Below are 19803 nucleotides of genomic sequence, written 5' to 3' on the forward strand. Positions count from 1 at the left end.
GTTAGTTTGCTGATGCCCTTTTGGGGAGGAAATTTGCTGTCCTTACTGACAAAAGTGACTCTAGACGCATAACAATGTGGTAGACTCTTAAATGCCCTCTGAAGTGACCTCACAAGCCTCTCAGTCCGAGGGCAATTTGCAATGGGCAACAAATGCTGACCTCCCCAGCAATACCCACATCCCATGAATGAATTCAAAAAACTGCATGGAATTAAAAATAAATCTACGGTCAAAATATTGAGCATGACATGACAAGGACAAAAGTGAAAGAGGTTCCTGTCATATGCATTTACAAAAGACCATCACTGGTATTAGTTTCAGTTTCCTTTGACAATTTTTACGTAACGACTCACAATGTATTTGTTTACCCACTTCTAGTTACTGAGGGCGTGGTTAATCTCAGTGACTCTGCAAAACCTTTAAAGAGCTGAATCTCCCATTTGATTTAGTCTGTTCTTGTTACTATGCGGTATCAGACCAAATGATTGAAACGTGAGCAGGAGATCCTAATTATATTTCTGTTTCTTACTGCAATTGCATACTTACTGTGATAGTACAATCTAACAGATGAGACTGAAAATTGAAGAGAACTTGGAGAAGGTTTCTTAGATTTTGTTTGATAGTGTCAGTGAATTTTTTAGACTAAAGAAAATGAACACAAGCTGGGTTCAATTGTTCAATTGTAAGGTGTCAGATCTGGCATACTCCGATAGTTGGACTATTACACAAGATGACCACTTGCCACCACAGCATGCACCTGCAGGATGGAATTGGTACAGGACATCGTCATTTGCAAGGTAAGGCATATGTGTAATATTTTATCTTAGGGGCAATAGGGGCAGGAAAACTAAGTAACATCAGCAAGATATTGTTAACTCGTCTTTTGAGGCGATAATAACAGCCAAAGTTCTCTAAGGAAAAGAGTGATGCAAAGCAAACAAATCCCCTGTTGGGAGCTCTTTGATATTTTTCAGCATTCAAAGTCAAATCATTTGCACGGTACTTCCCTGTAATGTTGCATTTCAGTAACAGTGCACAGAAAGGAAAGGGTTGCAAATGGTATGGAACCAATTACACAAAAGCAGATGTATGATGCTAACATATAAAATCATGAACGTGCTGCTAGAATTCTTGCGATGAGGCCATTTAGCAGAAAAAGACTGATGAAATTTGAAGGGAAGAGTATATAATATCCTGCACAGGACCTACGGGGTGGGAATGCTTGCCTTCCCCGTGCTCCTTGCAGAGTACGTGATCCCCTGCTAGGGACGGGGTATCTCAATTACCCAGTGTATATAAGGTCTGCCAGCAAGGAACCAAGCAGAAGGAACCCGGGTGGCAAGGTGGCACAGTGGTTAGCACTGCTGCCTCACAGCTCAGGGACCCGGGTTCAATTCCAGCTTCGGGTGACTGTCCGTGTGGAGTTTGCACGTTCTCCCCGTGTCCCTGTGGGTTTTCTCCGGGTCCTCCGCTGTCCTCCCATGGTCCAAAGATGTGCAGGTTAGGTGGATTGGCCATGCTAAATTACCCCTTAGTGTCCAAAAGGTTAGGTGGGGTTACAGGGTTACGGGGATAGGATGGAGGTGTAGGCTATAGTAGGATGCTCTGTGCAAAGGCTGCTGCAGATTCGATGGACTGAATGGCCTCCTTCTGCACTGTAGGAATTCTATGATTCTACAACCCAGTCTACCGGAAAGTGCATATATATCGATTGTAAATAAATCTTTCTTCTTATTTTTACTCGGTGTGGACTCCCTGTGTCCTTAGTAAAGAGTAAGCGAGCAGAAAAAAAATAGAAAATAAGTTATTGATTCAATTTACCATAGATACTGATACATGCCTATTGTCCTCTTTCTGTTATCTGATCTTGTTACCTGTAAATTAATTGATTTCAGTCACACCAATTTGGAAGTGGCTCAATAAATTTACTTTGCTTTGGAATGAAGGCAAATGCTCACTCGCTGGATAATAAGCAATAAAGAGGAAAGAATGTGGAGAGGGAGGCTGAGGTCTATTGAAGAACAGAGAGAAGCACGAGTCCATTCAAGAGTGGGGAGAATGTCGATGGTCCATTAAAAAGGGCAGCAGGAGAGGTGAGGCTCCATTAAAGAGTGGAGAGAGGGAGAAAGATGAGAGTCCATTAAAAAAGAATGAAGAGAGAGGCAAGATTGCATTAAAGAGCAGAGTGAGAGGTGAGAGTCCATTTGAAGATGGAGGGGATGGTGAGTGTCCATTAACGAGGGTAGAAAGGCCAGAGTCCTTTGTGGAGCACAGAGTGAGGTCAGAGGCCACTAACGATGGCGGGGAAAGCGAGAGTCCATTAACAAGGGTAGAGAGGGCAGAGTCCTTTAAAGAGCACAGAGTGAGGTGAGAAGCATTAAAAAGCAGAAGGAGAGGCAAGAGTCCATTAAGGAGCAGAGGGAGAGGTGAGGATGCATTAAGGAGTGCGAAGTGATGTTAGAATCCATGAAACATAGAAACATAGAAAATGGATGCAATAGGGAGGCCATTCGGCCCTTCAAGCCTGTTCCGCCATTCATTATAACCACGGCTGATTGTCAAGTTCAATTCCCTGATCCCGCCTTCCCCCCCTAACCCTTGATCCCATTAGCCCCAAGAGCTATATCTAATTCCTTCTTGAAATTACACAACGTTTTGGCCTCAACTACTTCCTATGGTAGCGAATTCCACAGCTTCACCACTCTCTGGGTGAAGAAATTTCTCCTCACCTCAGTCCTAATAGGTTTATCCTCAAACTATGACCCCTAGTTCTGGACTTTCCCACCATTGGCAACATTCTTTCTGAATCTACCCTGTCTAATTCTGTTCAAATTTTGTGAGATTCTATGAGAGCCCCTCTCACTCTTCTAAATATAATCCTAACCGACTTCATCTCTCCTCATACATAGGACAGTCCCACCATCCCAAGAATCAGCCTGGTAAACCTTCACTGCACTCCCTCCATAGCAAGAACATTCCTCAGATAAGGACATCAAAACTGCACACAATAATAATTCTGTGCTGTACTGTTCTATGTTAACTCTAATACTCCAGGTATGGCCTCAAACAATGCCCGGTACAATTGCAGTAAAACATCTCCATTTCAATACTTACATGCTCTCGCTTTGAAGGCCAACATACCATTTGCCTTCTTTACTGCCTGCTATACCTGCGTGCTTACTTTCAGCATTGGTGCACAAAGACACCAAGGTCTCGCTGAGTATCCACCTCTCTCAATTTACACCCATTCAAATAATAATCTGCCTTCCTACTTTTGCCACTGAAATGGATATCCTCACATTTATCCACATTATACTGCATCTGCCATGCATGTGCCCACTTACTCTGCATGTCCAAATCCCGCTGGAACATCTCAGATCTCCTCAAAGCTCACCTTCTCACCCAACTTTGCATCATCTGCAAATTTGGAGATAATACATTTAGTTTCCTTGTCCAAATCATGAATATATAATGTGAACAGTTGGGGTGCTAGCACAGACCCCTGTGGTACCCCACTAGTCACTGCCTGCCAATCAGAAAAAGACCCATTTATTCCAACTTTTTGCTTCCTGTCTGCAAACCAGCTTTTTATCCATCTCAAGACATGACAAGCAATCCCATGCGCTTTAACTTTACATAGTAATCTGCAATGTGAGATCTTGTCAAAAGCCTTCTGAAAGTCTAACTAAACCACATCCACTGGTTCTCCCTGGTCAACTCTACTAGTTACATCTTCAAAGAATTCTAGTAGATTTGTCAAGCATGATTTTCCTTTTGTAAATCCATGAGGCATTTATCTGATTACACCACTGCTTTCCAAATGCTGTGCTATAAAATTCTTGAAAATGGACTCCAGCACCTTCCCTACTCCCAATGTTAGAGTCAATGGTCTATAGTTCTCTCTTTTCTCTTTACCTCCCTTTTTGAATAGCGGGATTGCATTTGCTATCCTCCAATCTGTTGGAGCCATTCCAGAGTGCAAAGAACTTTAGAAAATGACCACCAATGTATCTACTATTTCGAGGGCCACTTCCTTAAGTACTCTGCGATGAAGATTATCAGGCCCTAGAGATTTGTTCACCTTCATTCCCCCAAACCATTTCTTTCCTAATACTAATTTCCTTCAGCTCCTCACTAAAACTTGTGTTTCTCAGAACTTCAGGTTCATTATTCATGTCTTCCTTTCTGAAGACAGAAGCAAAGTACGAATTTAGTTCCTCAGCTATTTCTTTGTTCCCTGTTATGAATTGCCCCGTTTCTGAATGTAAGGGACCTACATTAGTTTTTTAATCAATAATTTTCTCAGCAGAGGGACAGGTGAGAGTCCACAAAGAATGCAAAGTGAGGTGAGAGTCCATTACCAATTTTGATTTGATTTATTATTGTCACATGTATTAGTATACAGTGAAAAGTATTGTTTCTTGCATGCTGTACAAACAATGCATACCATACATAGGGAAGGAAGGAGAGATTGCAGAATATAATGTTACAGTCATAGCAAGGTGTAGAGAAAAGATCAACTTAATACCAGGTAGGTCCATTCAAAAGTTTGATGGCAGTCAGGAAGAAGCTGTACTTGAGTTGGTTGGCACGTGACCTCAAACATTGGTATCATTTTCCTGACAGAAGAAGGTGGTGGAAGAGAGTATGTCCAGGGTGCATGGGGTCCTTAATTATGCTGGCTGCCTTTCTGAGGCAGCGGGAATTATAGATAGTGTCAATGAATGGGAGGCTGGTTTGCGTGATGGACTGGGCTACGTTCACGACCTTTTGTTGTTTTCTGCGGTCTTGGGTAGAGCAGGGTCCATACCAAGATGTGATACAACCAGAAAGAATGCTTTCAATGGTGCATCTGTAGAAGTTGGTGAGGGTCGTAGCTGACATCCCAAATGTGCTTAGTCTTCTGAGAAAGTAGAATCGTTGGTGGGCTTTCTGAATTATAGTGTCGGCATGGGGGGATCAGGACAGACTGTTGGTGATCTGTACACCTAAAAACTTGAAGCTCTCAACCCTTTCTACTTCGTTCCCATTGACGTAGACAGGGGCATGTTCTCCACTACGCTTCCTGAAGTCGATGACAATCTCCTTTGTTTTGTTGACATTGAGGGAGAGATTATTGTCGTTGCACCAGTTCATCAGATTCTCTGTCTCATTCCTATACTCTGTCTCATCACTGTTTGAAATCCGAACCACTACAGTGGTGTCATCAGCAAATTTGAAAATCAAGTTGGAGGGGAATTTGGCTGCACAGTCATAGGTGTATAAAGAGTATAGTAGGGGGCTGAGGGCACCATTCTTTCTGGTCGTATCACAGCTTGGTATGGAGCCTGCTCTGCCCAAGACCGCAGGAAACTACAAAAGGTCATGAATGTAGCCCAATCCATCACGCAAACCAGCCTCCCATCCATTGACTCTATCTATAATTCCCGCTGCCTCAGAAAGGCAGCCAGCCTAATCAAGGACCGCACGCATCCCGGACATACTCTCTTCCACCTTCTTCCGTCAGGACAAAGATACCAAAGTTTGAGATAACGTGCCAACCAACTCAAGAACGGCTTCTTCCCTAATGTCATCAGGCTGAGGACTCAGCATTGTGGGGCACCGGTGTTGAGGATGAACGTAGAGGAGGTGTTGTTGCCTATCTTTACTGATTGTGGCCTGTGGGTTAGAAAGTTCAGGATCCAATCGCAGAGGGAGGAGCCGAGGCCAAGGCCACGGAGTTTGGAGATGAGTTTCGTTGGAATGATGGTGTTGAAGACTGAGCTGTAGTTGATAAATAGGAGTCTGACATAGATGTCTTTGTTATCTAGGTGTTCCAGGGTAGAGTGCAGGGCCATGGAGATGGCGTCTGCTGTGGACCTGTTGCAGCGGTAGGCGAACTGTAGTGGATCAAGGCAATCCGGGAGGCTGAAGTTGATTCCTGCCTTGACTAACCTTTCGAAGCACTTCATGATGATGGATGACAGAGCCACTGGACGATAGTTATTAAGGCACGCGGCTTGACTTTCTTTTGGTACAGGGGTGATGGTCGTCTTCTTGAAGCAGATAGGGACCTCAGATTGTTGTAAAGAGAGGTTGAAGATGTCTGCGAATATCCCCGCCAGCTGATCCGCGCAAGGCCTGAGTGCTCGTCCGGGTACCCCATCCGGGCCAGTGGCTTTCCGTGGGTTGACCTTTGAGAAGGCTGCTCATCCAAGTTCATCCATGGCTTCTGGGGTTAAAGAGCATTAAAGAGCATAGAGGCAGATGAGAGCCCATTAAAGAGTACAGAGTGAGATGAGAGTCCATTAAAATGTGCAGAGTGAGATGAGAGTCCATTAAAGAGCATAACCAGCATGGAGGCTCTGACTGTTGACCAGCTGTGTCTTGTGAATTATCAAAGTGTGAAATAGGTAAGTGATTGGTCGATGAGTGTTTTGCTCCTTTATCTTTCAAAAGTGTATAACCTACTAATAATTGTGAGGTTTTATTGGTAGAATTAAGGCTTGCTCGTTGCTGTATAGGTTATTGGGAATAATGTGGCTATTAATTTTCAAATAAGGAAACAAATTATCTATTAATTGACTAATGCATAATAACAAAGGTTGGGGAGATGGTGCAGTATGGCTGTGGAATGTAGGGTGTCCCATACACCAATGTGATCCAGTGCAAACATGTCTGCAGTAAGTTCTGCAGGTTGAGAAACTTTGGCTCAGAGTCGTTGAGCTGGAGGCAGAGCTGCAGGCATTGCGATGCGTCAAGGAGGGGAACGTTTACTGGACATTTTATTCCAGGAGGCGATCACATTTCCTGAGGCTAGGCAGAACCTTTGAGTTCGTCAAGAGTCAGGGACAGGGAAGAATGATTGGTCATGGGAACCCAATAATGGGAACCCAGCATATAGTGATGGGAAGCCTCAGCCTTGTCAGCTTTTTCCAAATGCTATGAGGTCCTTGCTAACTTTGTGGATAAGAATCATAGAATCATAGAATTTACAGTGCAGAAGGAGGCTATTTGGCCCATCTAGTCTGCACCAGCCGTTACAAAGAGCATCCTACTCAAGCCCACGTATCTACCTTATCCCCGTAACCCAGTAACTCCCACTTAAGGAGGGGATGGACTGCATGGTGGATGAGCGGACTGACCATGGCGTCATGGTGAAGGATACCATGGCAAGTGGGTGGGTCTAAGAGGAATGTAATAGTGATAGTGCACAGTATTTCCGTGGGATAGATTCTGTTCTCTGCACTAGTGACAGGAAACTCTGAAGGTCGTGTTGCCTGCCCGGTGCCCCAGTTAGGGACATCTCCTTGCAGGTTGAGAGAAAGTTAGAGTAGGAGGGAGTGGGCCCAGTTGTTGTGGTCCATGTGGAAACCAACGACAAAGGTAGAACCAGGAATAATGATATACTAAGAGCATTTGAGGAGTTAAGGTCCAAATTAAAATGTAGAACATCAAAGGTAATCATCTCTGAATTGATAGCTGAGCTGTACACTAATTGGCATAGAATTAAACAGATTAGAGAAATAAACGTGAAGAATGGGTTTTAATTCAGGGGGCACTGACATCAGTACTCAGTGAAGAGTGAACTATTCCCTTGAGGTAGTTTTCACTTGAATTTAGCTGGGACCAGCGCCTGGCCATGAGGATAATTAGGGCTGTGGACAGAGCTTAGAACTAAGACGGGGTGGAGTTGAGGAGGGTGAAGGTAGATTGAGAAATCCAAAGCGAAAGAGAAACTGTGTGGAGTCTGCACGTTCTCCCCTTGTCTGTGTGGTTTCCTCCGAGTGCTCCGGTTTCCTCCCACAGTTCAAAGATACGCAGGTTCGATGGATTGCCATGATCAATGTGTGGGTTCATGGGTGTAAAACAGGGATGTGGGCCTAGGTAGTGTTCTTTCGGAGGGTCGGTGCAGATTCTATGGGCTAAATGGCCTGTTTCTGCACTGTAGTGGTTCTATGGAAAGGTTAAGGCATCAGAGCAGTAGAGCAATGTGGGTAAAGACATGCAGAGTGACACAGGAAAGGACAGAGGTTCTAGGAATAAATGTGCATCAGCGAATTAGTCATTGCAGGGTAAAAAGAGGAGACGTTGTAAAGTGAAAATGAAGGTTATCTATCTAAATGCATGAAGCTCTACAATATGATCTATGAAGAAATGGCACAGATAGATGTAAATAGTTTAGAGCCAAGCACCATTACAGAGACATGGGGCGGGATTCTCCAACCCCCCACCGGGTGGGAGAATCGTCGGGGGTCGGCGTGAATCCTGCCCCCGTCGCCCTCCCAATTTTCCCGCTCCCCAAAAACTGGCCCAGCGTGAGTCGGCCCGCCCGCCTCAGAGAATAGCGGGGTCCGGCGCGACTCAATGGGCCCGGGGCCGACCGAATTCTCCGGTCCGCGATGGGCCGAAGACCCGCCCGCCTGTAGCCGGTCCCGCCGGCGTAAATTAGAGTAGGTCCCTTACTGGCGGGACCTGGCGGCGCGGGCGGACTCCATGGTTCCTGGGGGGTTGCGGGGGGGATCTGGCCCGGGAGGTGCTCCCACAGTGGCCTGGCCCATGGTCAGGACCCACCAATCAGCGGGCAGGCCTGTGCCATGGGGGCACGCTATTCTTCCGCATGGTCGCTGTGGTCCTCCGCGATGGCCAATGTGGAGACAAACCCTCCCGCGCATGCGCGGGGATGACGCCAACACGCGCTGGCGCTCCTGCGTATGTGCCAACTCGCACCGGCCAGCGGAGGCCATTCGGCACCGGTTGGCGTGGCACCAAACCCCTATCCCGCCAGCCAGTGGGGCGTCAACCACTCCGGGGCGGGCCTAGCCTCTGAAAATGCGGAGGATTCCGCACGTTTGGGGCGGCCTGACGCCGGAGTGGTTCATGCCACTTCGTCCCGCCGGGTCCCCCCCGCCCCGCTGGGCATGGGAGAATCCCGCCCGTGATTACATGGTTACAGAAAATACAGGGTTTGGATAAATGGGTCATTCTCTGGATGGCGAACTGTAACCAGCTGGGAGTTGCAGGGATCAGTCCTCAGACCTCAACTGTTCACAATCTATATAAAGGACCTGCAAGCAGGGATAGAATGTAACATAGGAAAATTTGTGGATGATACGAAATAGATGGGAAAGCAGGAAGTGAAGAGGAGATAAAAACCTTTCAGACAGATATAGATGGGTTAGGAGGTTGGGCCAAAATTTGGCAAATGGAGTTTCATGTAGATAATTGTTTCTCCCCGTGTCTGCGTGGGTTTCACCCCATAACCCAAAGATGTGCAGGATAGGTGGATTGGCCATGCTAAATTGCCCTTTAATTGGAGAAAAATAATTGGGTACTCTAAATTTATAAGAAAAAATGTAGATAAGTGTGAGGTTATCCATTTTGGCTGAAAAAATAGTAAGGCAAATTATTATCTAAATGGAAAGCAGATTCAAGATGCGTCTGGACAGAGGGATCTGGTTGTCTTCGTTCATGAATCTCAGAAAGTCGATATGCAGGTGCAGCATGTAATTAAAAAGGCAAATGGAATGTTAGCGTTTATTGCAAAAGGACTGGAGTATAAATGTAGAGAACTGTTGTTGCAATTGTATAGAGTATTGGTGAGACCACAGCTGGAGTATTGTATCCAGTTTTGGTCTCCTTATTTGAGGAAGGATGTGGTGGCATTGGAAGCAATTCAGAGGAGGTTCACCAGATTGATTCCGGGAATGAAAGGGTTGACATATAAAGAAAGATTAAACAGATTGGGCTTATACTCGCTGGAATTTACAAGGATGAGAAGGGACCTGACCAAGATATATAAAATACTAAAAAGGATTGATAAAGTAAACATAGACCGAATGTTCCCCCTTTTCGGAGACACCCATCTCCCCTGCCCTTCCCAACCAGCTGAAGGCCACCTCCCCTGCTCAGCAACATTCCCCTCACCCCCTCCGCCACCCCCCCCCCCCCCCCCCCCTGATGGTGGCCCACCCAGTAAAGATGCCCCCCTGGGTGGTCGGGTCCCTGGGTGGTCGGGTTCTGGGCAGGATGGTACTCTGGCACCCCCAATGCCACCCTGGCACCATAGCATGCCAGCCTGGCACCATGCCAGAGCCACCTGGATGGCATCGTGACTGGCAAAGGCACTGCCATAGTGCCAAGCTGGCAGTGCCAAGGTGTCTGGATGGCATATTTCCCATACTGGGAAGAGGGTCTGGGAGTGTTCTGCCCTTATGAGATGGGGGAACTCGAGAACTCCTTCATTGGTAAGTTGGGTCGTTGGGGTCGGGGGGGGGAGGTGGGGGGGTGGATTCAGAGATCATGTCGCCATTTAAACATGAGCAATGTTCTGGGGATCTAGGTTTGATTCTTACCACAGCAGATGGTCAAATTTGATTTCAATAAAATTCTGGAATTAAAAGTCTAATGATGATGATGAAACCATTGTCGATTGCATTGAAACCAGTTTGTTAATTGATACACTTTAGTGAAGGAAATCTGCCACCCTTACCTGGTCTGGCCTACATGTGACTCCAGACCCACAGCAATGTGGTTGACTCTTAAGTGTCTTCAGTTCAAGGGTAATTAGGGATGGGAAACAAATGCCATGAATGAAGTTTTAAATATGGATTCTTTTCAGGTTTAACAAATAGAGAAAAGGAAGACTAATAGATGTGGTATGTCTGGATTTCCAAGTGGTGTTCAATGAGGTTTCATGCAAAAGTTTAATACCTCCTGGAGTTGGAGGTAATAAATTAGCATGGGTAGAGGATTGGTAAATAGATAGAAAATAGTGGCCAGGATTTTCTTGTCCTGCCAGTAGTGGGCATCATTGCAGGCATGATGGGAAAATTTGGAGACTGCCCAAAAGTTACTTGTACCGGATAATCGCACTCAGAGTGCTCGCATAAATGTGGCGTTTTCAAGTTGGCAAGAAATAAATAATGGAGTGCCACAATGAAGGATCAGTGCTGGGGCCTCAGTTATTTAAGTCTATATTAATGACTTAGACAAAGTGACAGAGAGTAATGTATCTACGTTTGCTGATTATACCAAGCTCTGTGGAAATAGGTAAGTTGCAGGGAGGTGACAGAGAGTCTGCACAGATTTATAGACAGGTTAGATGAGTGGATATATGGAGTATAATACAGAGAAGTGCAAAGTTTTTCAGAATAAATAAACAGAACATTTTTAAAAGGTAAGAAACTTGTAAGTGTTGATGTTCAAAGAGATTTGGATGTTCTTGTACGTAGAACACAGAAAGTAAGCATGCAGGTGCATCAAGCAATTCAAAGGCAATTGGCAAATTGGTCTATATTGCAAAGGGATTGGAGTACAAGAATAAAGAAGCCTCGTTACAGTTGGACAGGATTTTGGTGAGACCATGGGTGCTATTTAATGGCCACGCTGTGTCTGAAAAGCAGCTCACACAGCGCAGTGTGGCCGATAAAAGCCAGGAGACCCCGCTCCCCAGATCTACCCGGCTCGCAACACCTTGCGAGATCTAACTGTTTAGCACCTCTGCATATTAAGGCGAAATAGCGAGTCTCACTTTAATTTGCAGATTTCAGAGTTACCCGAGGCGTAGGATCAATGTCCTTCACCTCAGGGACCTTGGGTGAGCGCTGTTCAGTCCTGGTCTCCACCAATGGGGACCAGATGGAATGGCACTTGTTGGGGTCTTCCATGGGATCGCAGGCCCCCAGGTGCATGCACTTTGGGCAGAGTGATACCCTGGCACTGCCAAGGTGCTAGTTTGGCACCGCCAAGGTGCCTCGCTGGTATTTTTTGCACGGGTGTTATTGAGTGTTCCTTAGGCCGGGAACCCGCCCATAGCCCCTTGGGGCTTGGCGTGTTGGGGGTCGCTTCGGGGGCTTTGGAGATCAGGATACCCTTTAAAAATGGCATCCCGCTTCTCGCTACACTGAGGAGTTCCTCAGTCTACAAAACGGGGCTTCGTGCAGCCTCGGCCACACGTTCCCCATTGAGACCCCTTATCAAATGCAATTCGCGTTTTATAACCTTGTGTTTCACTGTGCTGAGAGCTCCGGGAAGCATACGGCTACAGTGATCATTATGGAACTTTGTTCCCATTTAGTTAAATCGCGCCCCATATCTGGAATACCGTATGCATTTCTCATCTCCACATTTTAAAAAGGCTATATTTGCATTGGAGGCGGTACAGAGAAGGTCCACTGAATTGGTCCTTGGGGTGAGGGGGGTTCCCCTGTGATGAGAGGATGAGTAAATTGGGCTTTTATTCTCTGGAGAATAGAAGAATGAGAGGCAAGCTGACTGAAACCTATAACATTCTGAAGGAGCTTGACAGGGTAGATGCTGACAGATTGTTTTTGCTGGTCAGGGAATCTAAAACACTGGGTCACAGGATAAGGATCCAATCGTTTAGGACTTTACCCCAGAGGGTATTGAATACATTTAAGACTGGGATAGATGGGTTTTTGGTCTCTGTTGCAAGAGAATCTGAGTAAAACTGTGCTGTAATTATGTGGAGCCTTGGTGTGACCAAATTTAGGGTATTGTATAATGTTGCTGACCCCTTATCTAAGGAAAGATATACTGGCATAGGGAGCAGTCCAGGGAAGATTCATCAAGTTGATACTGGGTATGGATGGATTATCTTATGAGGAGAGGTTGAATAGATTGGGCCTGTATTCATTGGAGTTTAGGTGAATGAGGGGCAGCCTTATTGAGACATATAGGATTCTCAGGGTCGATGCTGAGACATTGGGCGCAATTCTCCGCACTCACGACGGTGCGGAGAATAGCGTGGTTCGTAAATTTTTACGGCCACGCTCGTCCGACGCCCTCCCGCTATTCTCCCCCCCCCACGCCCAACTCCCGATACGAATCGCTGCCGCCGTTTTTTTACGGCCAGCAGCGATTCTTAGCTGGCCGATGGGCCGAGTTCCAAGCCCTTTACGGCCGTTTTTACGAACGGCAAACACACCTGGTCTGGCCGTTCGTAAAAACGGCCGTAAAGTCCCGATCTTGCCAACCATGGCACCGATTGGCACAGCAGTACCACGGCCGTGCCAAGGGTACCATGGGCCCGCGATCGGTGGGCACCGATCGCGGGCAGCGGGTCCGATTCCCGCGCACTCTTTGTCCTTCCGCCGCCCCGCTGTATCACTTCGCGGGGCGGCTGAGGGGCATCCTGGCCCGCGCATGCGCGGGTTTCACGCAAATGCGCGATGACGTCATCCGCGCATGCGCGGGTTGGAGTCATCCAATCCGCGCATGCGCGGCTGACGTCATGTGACGCGTCAGCTGGCGCAAACTCTGGCAAGCGGGCTTAACGAATTTCGTTAAGCCCGCGATGCCGGAGTTCATGGCCGCGGCATACTAGCCCCGACCGGGGACCAGAATCGGTTCCCGGTCGGGGAGGGGGAGGCTGGCGTCAAACCCGCCCGGTTTTGATGCCAGCCTTACGATTTCTCCCTGTCTGGGAGAATCGCGCACATTGTTTCCCTTTGTGGAAGAGTCTAGGACCAGAGGACATAATCTCAGAGTAAGGGGGTGCCCATTTAAGACAGAGACGAGGAGGAATTTCTTCTCTCAGAGGGCGATGTATCTGTGGAATTCTTTACCGCAGAAGGCTGTAGAGGCTAGGTCATGGCTCAGATTGATAGATTTTTAATCAATAAGGGAATCAAGGGTTGTGGGGATAAGTTGGGAAAGTGGAGTTGAGGGTTATCATATCAGATCCATCATGATCTCATTGAATGATGGAGCAGATTCGATGGGCCAAGGTAAGAAAACTGGCATGCAGCTTGTCGGCCCACAGCCATCTTTTCTCATACTCTGTACAGCTTCTGTGCAAAAGAAAATGGAGGTGCGGACCATGATATTACACTGGCAAGGCGGGGTGGGCAGCAACACTGGGAATCCCGAGATCACGGTGCCTTTTTTACTGGGCGCCCCAATCGCTGATAAAAGAAACAGGAACCCCCTTCCCACACTCATAGTGAGCCCCACACGCACATGGGCAAACCCTCCCCCCGGCACACAAAAGGGGAATGCACCCCCCCACCACCCCCGGATAAGGGCAGCTCCCTCCAATGGAGCTCCCCAGAGGGGCTCCCTGACCCTGCCCCCAGCACACTGGCACTGCTGTCTGGCACTGACCCCGGCAGTGCCAGGGTACCAGGTGGCAGTGCCCTGCCATGTCCCTCTCCCCTGGGAGTTATACTTATTTATGTGCCCCTAGCGTGTTCCCATCACCTGGTTCACATTTTTAAAAATATGTAAACCTCACCATTGTGACATCACAATGGCGAGGGTGGGGGGAGGAATTCCTAATGGTGGGAGGGACGATATAGTGGGGAATCCCACTAATTTTTTTATGTATTGAAATGAAGTTTCTGACCTTCCTGGGAAGGAACCTCATTTCATCACAAGCAGGGAAAATTGGAGATTTCGCCGGCAAGGTTCAAATTTTCCAGCTCTTGCAGGGTTCTGAGTCCGCTTCACCATTTGCACTCGGGGCGAACGTGGACCCAAGATCCCCGCCCCCAAGAGTTTGTCAAAGGATTAAGATAGGCTAAGTGAGTGGGCAAAAATCTGACAGATGAAGTATAATGTGGGAAGAAGTGAAAAACGAGTATTATTTAAATGACGAGTGACTGCAGAAAGCTGCAATACACAAAGACCCAGGTGCCCTTGTACATGAATCACAAAGTTAGCATGAAGTTACTGTAAGTACTTAAGAAGACAAATTGTATTTTGGCCTTTATTGGAGCTGGGATGGAATATAAAAGAAGGGAAGTCACGCTAAAGCTGTATAGGACATTAGTAAGACCACAGCAAGTGGTCTGTGTACAGGAACGACATCGATGAACTGTAGACAGTTCAGGAAGTTTCACCAGGTTGATTCCGAGTCTGGCGGGGTTGTCTTGTGGTGAGGAAACATTGAGCAGCATGCTCCTATACTCAATGGAGTTTAGAAGAAGGAGACATGATTTTATTGAAACATAAGGGACGGGATTATCCGACCCCCCCCCCCCCCCCCCCCCCCCGGTGGGTCGGAGAGTCCCTGGGAGGGGCGGCGTGAATTCCACCCCGCCGCTCCAACGCCGGCTGCCGAATTCTCTGGCGCCGGTTTTTGGGCGGGGGCGGGGAATGCGCCGCGCCAGTTAGGGGCCGTTGCCAGCGGCCTCCCCCGGCAATTTTCTGGGCCCCGTTGAGACGGGCGGCCACCCGTTTTCGGCCAGTCCCACCGGTGTGAAATTGACAAGGTCATCTCGGCCGTCAGGTCCGTCCCCGGGGGCATCCCCCACAGTGGCCTGGCCCACAATCGGGGCCCACCGATCTGTGGGCGGGCCTGTGCCGTGGGGGCACTTTTTCCCTCCGCGCCGGCTTCTGTAAGGCTCCTCCATGGCTGGCGCGGAGAAGAAACACCATGCGCAGGAAACACGGTTCTGCGCATGCGCTTGAACACGGCAGCAGTCCTGCGCATGCGCCAACTCACGGCGGTCCGCGGCGGCCCTTCGGCACCGGTTGTCGTGGCACCAACCCCTCTGCCACCGGCCTAGCCCCTGGAAGTGCGGAGGATTCCGCAACTTACAGGCGGCCTGGCGCCGGAATTGTTCGCGCCCCTCTTGGAGCCGGCGTCGGGCCATCCCGCCGATTGCAGAAGAATCCCGCCAAAGATTTTGAGAGGGATTGAAAGGGTAGATCTATGAGGATTATTCCTGACATTGGGAATATATAACTAGGGATGAAGTTTGAAAATTAGGGCCTTCCCATTTAATGTGAAGATGAGGAAGAATGTCTTCTCTCAGTGGGCCAGTAGACTTTGGAATTCTCTAACCCAGAGGCTGCATCATGACTGGGTCAATACTGAAACAGAGTTCTGATCAACATCAAGGGTTATGGGGGGCAGCTAGGAAATGGAGTTAAAGCCACATCAAATTAGCAATGACCTTATTGAATGGTGGAACAGGCTCAAGATGCCGTATGGCCTACCCCTGTTTCTATTTCTTATATTTGTTTGTGTGGAATGAGGTCACTTCTGTTTATTGCCCCAGATGAGAAGGGTAAGCATTCAAAATTTGCTTCGGCCTCAGGAAATTTGATAAAGTTACTGCAGTACATTGTCAAGTCAGGAAGTTAATCACTTGGATTAAAGGTGTTGATTATCTCCAATAATAACCTAGCAACCAGCAGTGAACATAGATTCCGAAGAGTATAAAGGGTATGAAAGGTAGAAAAGCGCGAAATTATAGATAGTGCTGAATGGAGTGTTTCAGGGTCAATATTGTTTCTCATGTTCATATTATTACTTCAAGTTGCGTCAGTAGCCTGAATTTACAAATTCATTACTAATGGGTAAAGGTTGATTTGAAGGAGACACTTCGAAAATACAAAATGTGTTGGAGTAAATATACAATTGGATGGAACAATGATAAATTAAATTTAAAATAGACACGTTTTACATATAGGAAGAAAAATTAGCAGCACACACTCTTATGAAAGACGTTGTAATAGCTGAGATGAAATTGAAAGAGACCAGTTATGCTTGATGAGCAACATACACAAACACAGCAGAGAAGCAATCGACAAAGCAAATATAATGCTAACGCATAAAGCCAAAATAGCAAGAAAAGATATGATTGCATCAGCAACAACTACTGTAAAGAAAGTTATGATTAAATAATGCTTTGGTCAGATCACAACCTTAAGCATTATGTTCAATGTAGCCATTCCTATACAAGAGAGACACTCATAGAGCTGGAGGCAGTTCAGAGAGAAAATGCACCTGAATGGCTCAAAGGTATGAAAAAGATTTTGGGATAGAAATTAATTGTGCCTTGCTGATTTTCTGAGCATAAAATTAGCATTCCACTTACCAAGTTTGTAGTGGGAGGTCCTGTGCCAAAATGCACACAAGAAATGTCCCTCGCATATTGCTTCAGGTGCACATAAGATGTCCCTATCATCTGCTTGAAATGAATGTTGGTCACACCCGAGGACCGTCATTTTCACCAATTGCACCCGTCTCCCGCCAATGACAGCGGGAGCACATACCACCTCCTAAAATCCCCTTTCAGCTGCTCCACCAACCAAGCTAGATTCAGCTTGTGTAGCTGCTCCCACCCCCACGCCACCTGGATGCCCAAATACCGAAAGCCCCCCCCCCCAAAAAAAAGCTATGCTCTGCTTGAAATTGGACCATACTAAGTGTACCACACTGGAGAATTACCAAGGCGATATGTTGTGGGACTTCTACAACCTTTGCACAACTTTGTATTCTGCTGATTGCAGATTACAGGAATGTTGCAGAAACACACACCAGTCGTAACTTGCAATAATAGTAGACACAGGTGAGAGAACATCTGTGCCACCAAATTATTGCCCTCAAATCTCATATGCTGAACCATAAATGGAGCCGGCCGAGGCAGAAGTCTCTATAGCGTTGGATATGGTGTGAACAGTTGCAGAAGCCCACGCAAAGAAGTACAGAGCCACTGCCACAAACCTTGAGAATGAGCAGCCACCCACCTCACTTGTTTCTCTCATTGGGCTGGGAAGGAGCACTATATTAAATAATATTTCTCAGAAACTATATACAACCATCAAGAGGAAACACCTGGATGGAAAATAATTAGAACATCGCAAGCACTGTTAAGTGAATAAATTATTTGTAGTCAATTTGCATTTTTGTGCAGAGTTCATTTGCAATGTAAGAACACATGCTTACAAAACATGTTATAACATACTTAGATTCTCTCAAAGCACTTGACAGCTATTACAGTAGTTGCAGCCAGTACATAGAACTGTTAAGATGCCGCTAAACATGGAGTCAGTAGGATTCATATTCCACACTCATGCAATCAAATGGGCTGATGATTTTCTTTGTCTAAATCCATCTTATGATTTTACAGTAGGAAATCTGCAGTGGAGGCAGAATTTGTTCTGTCTGATGACACAGTCTGTTGGCTGTCACTCTTTAAAGAACGGCTACTTGGAGGACATATTAAAGTGATAGGCATGGTGGAACTAAATCTTAGCATAATTCAACACCTACTAAAAGTTCGTAAGTCATGTCAATGTTTATTTTTACTAATATGAAGTGAGCAGAGGAATAAAATCTACAGTCTAGCATCAATTCTAATTCTGGCATTACATATTTTAGTCACATCCTTGGTTGAGAGCCAGGTATGTTCTGATTTTGGAAAAGAATGAGAACACTGGGTCAATTATTTTTCTGTAACAATTAGGATACGAGGAACTCATGCTTTATTTCTTTATTCTCAGATTTTATTGTTCAACTTGCTCCAATAAATGGGCTTCTGCGAAAGCTCTAATTCTTTTCAATATGAGACTGCAAAATGGGACAGGAGTGGTGAAGGTCCGATTCTTCAAACAGCAGTGCCGAAAGGACCATAATGATGAAGTCGGCTTTGTGGAACCATCTTTCAATGAAGAAAATATAAAACAAGTTCTTGGTCGGTTAATGACAAAAATTCTGCAACGATGTTATAAGGAACACGTTGGAGAAGGTACAACCTTTTTTGGAAGAGATAACTACATGGATGGTCCCCACGAGCGTCGTCATTGTGAAGCTTGCAGCTTGGGAATCTGCAACCAAGATAACTGACCAGGAGCCTGAGCTTGTCCTTTGAGAAAAAAACTTTTGCAAACCTGATGGATTCGATGTTGCAAAATTATATTTCATTGTAATTCATATTGATGTATATGGGTCGTTAGAACCTGTAAGGCCTGAAAGATGGTGGATGCAGCTTCATATTTTGAAATTGCAATTGAATAAATGCTTAAATGGGAAAATTTGTAGGGTTATGGGCAAAAAGCAGGGTAATGGGATTTAATGGATAACTCTTTCAAAGAGCTGTCACAGACAGTGTGGATCATTTGGCCTATCACTGTATGGCATGATTTTCTGACTAATATAATTAAAATGACAATGAAAATTGCTGCATTACTAATATTTAATTGTACATTATTTATATAATTCAAAATAACCACTTGAAGACCTTTTTATTCATATGAACCTCATTCAAGTTTAAAATAGTGCTGGCAGATGAAATAAAATCCCAATGTTCAGGCTTTGCTTTCATAGCACTTGAAAATATTATCTGTTCAGATGTATCTCTTGCCTGTTGACAAAAATTAGTTTTTTTTCCCATTCCAAGGGAAACATTAAACCTCTAAAGTTAAATTATATATTTTTATACTATTTCACCGGGCTTTACAGTGCAATTGCAGCAGCAAATGAATGCAATAAATTGTCTTTGAATGAGTCAAATGGAAATTTCAGCTTTGTGGGGTGGCAGGTTATGGTCTTTCGCGGTGGGGGCAGGACTGTAAAATGCAGCATTGACTTTGGAGGGACTGTAAATCCCATCGGTGTAAAATTCTGCCTATGGTATTGTATTCTGGCACTCTTAAAAGTAATAAAACAATACACAAATGGCACTTTCCTGATATCCTCATCCTCATTTCCTGGGCAGTAGAAGAAACTTCCAGGAGTTAACAAAATGTTCATTATTGTGCCCAGTATGAACCGTAGGGGTGTTTTTGTGCTTTTTATGCCAATCTAGGCTAAGCAACCTTCTTTTCCATCAAAGCAGCACAGGAACCTTTACTTTTCTCTGTCTAACATAAGGTAAAGCTCAGCTTGCTGAGCTCAAGACTGGTCTCAAGCTAACAGCATCAACTCTTATGACTAATGCTCTTCTCGAATAAAGATACTTTTAGGTCACAGCATGTGGTGGTATGATTAGCATAGCTGCCTGCCATTGGTGCAGAACACCGGCTTACCATTGGCCCTGGTCGGTCATGTGCCTCTCGACCGGTTGTTTG

General features: G+C 46.0%; 1 protein-coding gene across 1 annotated transcript; it reads left to right on the top strand.

Moving 5' to 3' along the window:
• The first annotated feature begins 438 nt into the window (after nucleotides 1-438).
• On the top strand, nucleotides 439-19416 carry LOC119976398 (receptor-transporting protein 3-like). Its single transcript, XM_038816917.1, is given in 3 exon segments — nucleotides 439-797; nucleotides 18238-18571; nucleotides 18573-19416. Coding segments are annotated over 3 exon segments (513 nt in total). The 5' UTR covers nucleotides 439-651; the 3' UTR covers nucleotides 18606-19416.
• Nucleotides 19417-19803: the final 387 nt, after the last annotated feature.

This window comes from Scyliorhinus canicula, chromosome 13 (genome assembly GCF_902713615.1).
Source record: "Scyliorhinus canicula chromosome 13, sScyCan1.1, whole genome shotgun sequence".
In the NCBI taxonomy this organism is placed as follows: Eukaryota; Metazoa; Chordata; class Chondrichthyes; order Carcharhiniformes; family Scyliorhinidae; genus Scyliorhinus; species Scyliorhinus canicula.